General features: G+C 46.3%; 1 protein-coding gene across 1 annotated transcript; it reads left to right on the forward strand.

The window, feature by feature from the left end:
• The first annotated feature begins 2,026 nt into the window (after positions 1-2,026).
• On the forward strand, positions 2,027-6,069 carry BCL2A1 (BCL2 related protein A1). Its single transcript, XM_048482019.1, is given in 3 exon segments — positions 2,027-2,217; positions 2,220-2,516; positions 5,568-6,069. Coding segments are annotated over 3 exon segments (534 nt in total). The 5' UTR covers positions 2,027-2,088; the 3' UTR covers positions 5,676-6,069.
• The last annotated feature ends 1,268 nt before the right edge of the window (positions 6,070-7,337 follow it).

The following is a 7,337-nucleotide window of genomic DNA, read 5'->3' on the forward strand; positions in this document are numbered from 1 at the left end:
AGAAGAAGAGTTATATCCCCACCTTTCTCTCCCGTAAGGAGACTCAAAAGGGCTTACAAACTCCTTTCCCTCCCCCCCCCCACCCCACAACAAACACCCTGTTAAATAGGTGGGGCTGAGAGAGCTCCGAAGAACTGTGATTAGCCCAAGGTCACCCAGCTCCAGATGGCATGTGTTGGAGTACACAAGCTAATCTGGTTTCCCAGATAAGCCTCCACAGCCTGGGCGTGGGGGAATCAAACCCTGCTCTCCCATCCACCACCCAAGCCTGGCCTGGCTCAGGCAGGTAAAACAGGGACACACACGCTGCAATCCCTAGACAGAAGTCACAGAGTTTGTTCCCCGTTTCCACCCCAGCAGGACCAAGGAAAACACATTTCTGAGTGAGTACAAGGGAAGTATCTCTTTGGGAAGTGTTTTTTAAAGGTGGGTCAGGCCAGTGGTGGGCCGCGGCAGCTGTGGGAGAACACGCACGTGCAAACTACTTCCACTACAACTGAGCATTTATTTCGAAAGCTCCAAAGCAGAGAGCTTGCAATTGTTGAAGGCGCTGCTCAGTTTGCAACCAAACTGCCATCTGAGCAGTGGAAGGAGAGCCCCGGCCTTCAAGGGTCTCGATAAAGAGACCTTCGACCCCTGACGGTTTTTGTCTGAGAGCCAGACGCTTTGTGAGCTCCAGGGTTTGGGTGCCTGCCACCTCCGACTCTTTACCTGAATTATTAACTTCCCCACACCTGCTGGCCTCCCGTGGGAATGGGGAGGTTAGTTAATCAATTTGCTCAGATGCATGAATCGGATTCTCTTGGCAGGCCAAGGCCGCCCAGCCAAGTTTTAACCAGTGCTGCTATTGGCTGTTTGTGCCATGATTTATCGAAACAGGGAACACTGGGAACTTCCAACTTCTTGTTATTTCAACCCTTTCCCAGCTCAGAACGTGACATGCTTATCTTAACAAATACAGCAGCCGCTATGAAAAATTTATTAGGCTGCTAGCATGGCACTCTGGGACTTTCTCAATCATATGAATCATTTTTTAACGACATATCTCAACTTCATGGCCCAAAACTGAGAACAAGGAGTGAAATTCTACCACTTGGGTCCAAAGTTAAGTGTGCTAGGTGGGGGGATGTTTGGAGGGGTCAGCCTGGGATGGTGGCTTTGATTTGGGATGACTCTACCAGGCAGGGACAGATCAGATTATTTGGCCAGTTACAATGGGAGCCCCCCGTGGCGTGCTGGCAACTGAACCCCGGGCGCTGGCAAACGCCCTGCACCGGGCCGTACAAGAAAGCCGCCGCACGCGGGGAGTAACAGAAGTACTACCAAAGAACTTTTTTTTTGTACTGACGTACAAGGGAGTTACAACACGCCCACTGCTCTTGGTCTTAGCTTTCCCCACGGAAGGCAAGAGCACTTCAGGAGTGCCCCTGATGCCTCCACGGGGCAGAGAGGAAACAAGTTGGCCAAAACAGTCACCGTGCTGAAATCTCTGCCTGACACCTGAGAAGTACATGAGTTTCGAAGGATGCAGTTTGAGAACCACAGGTCGTAGGACTGAGCCTCAAGTTTTAAAAACAGAGTCACAGTCTCATTCCCTCCAAAAACAAAGGTTTGGCAAGTTTTTATTTTAACTGAAACATCCAGGGATTTTCCTGCATGTTTTATGGGATGCGTAAAACTCATTTGATTTGGCAACTTTGTGCCAGTTGGCATTTCTAAGGATTTTACTTTTCATGCTCTGGAGCCGTAACTGTCTTTAGCCACGCTGATCGCCCAGTTGTCAGCAGACTTATTTCTTCTAAGGCCACATCCACGGCCTTAGAAGGCAGCAATTCTGCTCAGGACTGCGCTAAACTTGGAAATAATTTTTAGAGGAAGTGTCCCAACCCACAAAACTCGTGATCAATTTCCTCATCGCTTTCCACGTAATGGCTTTTGTCAAACCCCAGATGATGCAAAGAAAAATCCCACTGAAGGCATGAAACCGCGAGGTGATTTAGTTTAGTTTTCAGCTTAGCAACGTGCCTTTTTGAGCAGGAAGACCTCTGGGCTCAAAGTCTGTCTGTTGCTTACTGGGGTGACTCGCCAATGGAAAATTGTGATTTTTTGTATGTTTACAACTTGGTTCAAGATTACCTGAAATATGTTTGCCTGGGATCCGAGTCCGGAGCAGCCCCCAGCCGAGTCAGCTAGTGTCTTCACTTAAAAGTCGCGATGTCTTCGCCTCCAAGGGGGGAGTGGAAGAAAATTTGAAACCATATCTGGACAAACTTGAGATTTGTTCCCCAGAGGCAGCCAACAGAATCTTTGTTCGTGCAATGGCCGATGAATTTGCTGATGGACACACCAACTGGGGACGGATCTTGACCATATTCTTGTTTGGAGGAATTTTAGCCAGGAAGCTTCAAGACCACGGAGTTCTCATGACGGTGGAAAACCTGAAGCAGGTTTCTCACTTCATCACAGACTATATTGTTGACAACCAAGCCAAGTGGATTGTCGAAAACGGAGGATGGGTAAGTTTTGGTTTGCATGACTGTTTCTCATCCTGAATTTTTGTCGTTGATTTTTTTCCGTCTTGTGATTTATTTTTTAAACTTATGAGTTTAGATTCCAGGGCTGTGGAAATACGGTAGAAATGGATACCCCAAAACGCCCCAAGGATTTTCATCCAACATTTATGAAGAGATGAGTTGGTTCTTATATCAAGAGAGTCAGTATAGTGTAGTGGTTAAAAGCAGGGGACTCAAATCTGGAGAACCGGGTTTGATTCCCTGGTCCTCCCACTCTCAAGCAGCAGATTCTTATCTGGCATTGAACTCCGATGTAACACGTTCCGCCTTGCACATGAAGCCTGTTGGGGACCTGGGGTTAGTTCCAGTCACAGGGGTTACCTCTGAACTCCCTTTTAGTCTCCACCTACCCTCATAAGGTGTCTGTTGTGGGAACGGGAAGGTGATAGTAAGCCGCTTTGAGACTCCTTATGGTTGAAAAAAGCTGGGTATAAATTCAAACTCTTCTACATGTTACTCATGAAAGCTGGTAAAGTTAGAATAAACAGGAGTCTTGTCACACCTTAGAGCAGGGGTCCCTCAAACTATGGGTCTGGGGCCAAATGTGGCCCCCTGAAGGCATTTATCCCGCCCCGCCAGGCATGAGCCATGGCGATGGTAATCCATTCATGTGCAGTGGGGGCTTGAGGGAGGAGGAGGAACCCGGCCCCATTGCTTGGGCTGTTGATTGCAATTACATGATGGCACCCCCAAAGTCTCCACATGAAGTTTTCTGACCCAGAGTTGGAAACCTTACATGTGGCAATGCTCATGCTCCGGGCCCCTTCCCTCCTCAGCTACTCCATGTATTGTTGCTCTCAGGCTTTCTGTTCCGCCTCACTCCCATTGGCATCAGCCATTGTGGCTGGCGAATCATTCGCTGGCTGCTAGGGAGGAAAAAAAGAACCCAGGAAGATACCTGATCCTGGGTTAGGATAGGAATAGCTTCAATTTAAGAGGAAAGTTCTGCTTTTTTTTTTACAGGGGAAGGTATTCCAAAGCCTCCCCAACAATATTTGGAGCCCACCCTGTACTTGACATACTTTGGTCACTGTTCTAAAAATAGACCATGACAGAAATGCTGAAAGGTGAAATCAAACATTTTACAATCATTTGTGCATAGGAATTTGTTCATAGTTTTTTTTGTCCGGCCCTCCAACAGTCTGAGGGACAGTGAACTGGCCCCCTGTTTAAAAAGTTTGGGGACCCCTGCCTTACAGCTAACAAAATTGTTGAGTAGATACAATGCAGAAGATAATTACGGTATGTAAACCAATCTGTGTTACCAGTAGCGAGAAAGGTAGGCATATAAAATGTTGTGTCCACATACATTTCTGCAGACCAGAGCTCACTTCTTTAGATACTATGAGTGAATCTTCATCTTTCAGGAGATATAAATGTTTTAAATAAATAAAGGATTGAAAGCCAAAAATACAGAAAGGCTGAAACTGCAAAGTAAAATAACAGCCTAGCTGAAAGGCAATTCCTCATAACTGAAGCAACAAGCTTCACCAAATAAAAATTGTTAGCCTTCAGGGTGCCATTTTTGATGCCAACAATCTAACATCCCTCTGAAATTAGTGTGGTTAGAGAGATCTAAATAAAGAGGCATGGATTCTAATCCCTCTTTTGCCACAGAGCCAGAGGTGGGATCCAGCAGGTTCTCACAGGTTCCCGAGAGTAGGTTACTAATTATTTGTGTGTGCCGAGAGGGGGTTACAAATGGGTGATTTTGCCATGTGATTTTTGCCTTAGTTACGCCCCTCCTCTCAGCAGTAGTGCGCAGAACTTGAAGCAGTCTAGCAGGAGGTGCACCGGCGTGCGTGGCAGCCTGCGCCTGCGTGCATTCGTTCCCCACCCAAGGACCAGCGCAGCGGCTGCGTCCTTGCCACAGCCCCGTCCAGGAATGCCCCGCCCCACCCCGGTCGTGCCCCACCCAGCCCCATTGGCACTACGCCACAGTTTGAATCCCACCACCATGGGAACCTGTTACTAAAATTTTTGGATCCCACCACTGCACGGATCTCCCTGAATGAATCTGGGCAATCCTAAACTGTTTTGAAGGAGTGAGTCAAGAAAGGTGATATTGGAATAAACGCTGTTTAGCCTTTAAAGTGCAAGTGGATGTGTTTTATTCTACACAACTTCAAAGACAAGTGACTTCAATGGATTTAGAAGGGTATAACTCTCTTTCTACTTGGGCTTGTTTACAGGGTTACGAGGATAATGTATAGCCTGAATTAAGGAAGAATTATGTATAGCCTGAACCCACTGGACCTATTTATTTATTTATTTACACTTACACACACACACACACACACACACACACACACACACATACATACTTTAGGCTTCTATACCGCCCCGTCCCCGAAGGGCTCTGGGTGGTGTACAGCATGTAATGGATACAATTGTAAAACATCATAAATAGACTAAAACTTATAAAAGCAGCGAAAACTGACTAAACATTAACATTTAAAATATAAGATAAATATAAGCATGGGTGGCGCCCGGTGCCCAATATTAAATTCTTCCCCCCAGGGAAAGAATTCCCCCCAGGGAAAGAATTAAATTCTTCCCCCCTTTGCACAACAAAGAAAAACAATGCATTAATTTAATCTACTTATGCATTGAAATGGCGATCTGCATGCAGCAGACAATAGCCAGTCATTCAAAACCATAGAAAAACAAGCATGTTTTTTTGCCTTGATGCTTAAGATCCCATTAACTTAGCATCACATGAATCCTTGTGAGGAATAATTATGGGGCCACAGCTGTGGAGACCCTGCATGAACAGCTCAGTCACCATCCCTTCAAACATGAAGGCACACATCTCTGAAGCAAACCTGGACTAATAAACTCTTCAGATAATGAAATGGTTGGTCAATTGCATGCCATTTATGAACTTTTCCCCTACTCCCATATTTTTAGGGGAAAAAATACATTGTTGGCATTTATGCATTTTTTAAAAAAGCAAATGAATCCTAATGAGATATTATCCACTCTTTTCTCCAGGACAACGGCTTTGTACCGAAATTTGAGGACAAACGTCCTTGGCTGTCTTTACACTGGATGAAGACCAAAATCCTGGCGGTTTTCTCATACATCAGTCAATATTACTGACAAATTTGGTCAATGTTTCCAGCAGGCACAAGATGTGACCACCAGATATGCCCTGGCAGCTGTTTTGTGTACCAGAAAACTGGAAATGCTCTATTAGGGATTTGAAATCTTATTTATGTTATTTATTTTGGGGGGGGGGGGGATGTATTGTTTTGTAACTATGTTTGGTTTTACCATCAGCAGCTTTGAGATCACAATTCAAAAAGGTTTTTCTGTGTTGCCTGGCATGTTAACTCTTTTTAAAACAAAAAAAACTGTACTGTCCGGAAAACCTCTTTTTGTTTGTAATTCTAAATGTTTGTCAAAGGCTGAATGTGGTTGTTTTTGCAAAAAAACAAAAAACCCAACTTCCAACACGTCACAGTGCTGTCTGAATTTTGATTAAGAAAGGTGCTCACAGACAAAATTTTGTTCCACTTTTGAATAACTGGTAATTTTTCTCTTTCCTCCTCTGACTCCACTAACCCATCCACCTTCCAAGCCTGCGTGGTGTTGTGAGGTTAAGAGCAGGTGCACGCTAATCTGGAGAACCGGTTTTGATTCCCCACTCTGCCACTTGAACCAGATTAGTTTGTGCACTCCAACACATGCCAGCTGGGTGATCTTGGGCTAGTCACAGTTCTTTGGAGCTCTCTCAGCCCCACCCACCTCACAGGGTGTTTGTTGTTGGGGGGGAAGGGAACGGAGATTGTAAGCCCCTTTGAATCTCCTTACAGGAGAGAAAGGGGGGATATAAATCCAAACCCTTCTTCTTTTCATGGAGGAAAATAAGGATGCATGTTTGGGGCAATCCAGTTCTGACCTTGGGAGGGGAGGGCAGTTGGGAGGCGAGGGAGAAAAGTGGGACCGAAACACTAAAATAACCAAATCCATTCTCAATATACTTCTGCAGTAACAAAGAGGTTTGACACTTTGCTGTAAAGGAAAACCTCTTAGCAGTCTCTCTTGCTCTTTCGATTTGGCAAGAATGTTATATAGGTAAAGGAAAGCAGGATAGATAGAGCATCCCCAAAATGATGCACGGCACACAGGAAGGGAATAGCAGCTGTTCTCCCTCTCCTTTTGATACTAGAATGAAAATACAGGGCAGCAGATGTAGGGACAAAATAGGAAGTCGGCCTGGGGAACTCCTTGCTACAGGGTATGACGAAATGGCGCGCTGGTTTCATGTGGATTCCAAAAAAGACCGGACTGATTTATTAAGCACAGATATAGTTGGAAACATTGTCACCTGGCGGGGGGGGGGGGGGGCTGTCTGCCCTGCCACCTCTGACTAGCCACTGCCAGAAGCAGGATGCCGGCTCACTGCCCTGATCCAGCATGGCCACTCTGGTGTCCTGGAATGCGCAGGGGCTTTGCAAAGTTCAGATGAAGCCTTCATTTAGGGGTGTCAGGTCCCCTCTGGCTGTGAGTGGGAGGGAGGGGGGTTTGAAGGTGCAGGTTGTCAAACTCCTGATGATCTGGAGATGGAGAGCAGGGTCGTCAAGGGGGTTTTAGTGCCACACAGGCCCCCTCCGAGATACCGGAAGAACTGGTCTCTGTAGCCTGTCATTCGGGGGAAGGGGATCTCCAGGTGGGATCCCTAGACTTGATGCCACTGTGCGCCTCCAGGAGCTTTGAAGACAGTCCTGGAGAGGACCTCAGTGGAGCGCGATGCCATCG

Source organism: Sphaerodactylus townsendi, linkage group LG17, assembly GCF_021028975.2.
Source record: "Sphaerodactylus townsendi isolate TG3544 linkage group LG17, MPM_Stown_v2.3, whole genome shotgun sequence".
Lineage (NCBI taxonomy): Eukaryota > Metazoa > Chordata > Lepidosauria > Squamata > Sphaerodactylidae > Sphaerodactylus > Sphaerodactylus townsendi.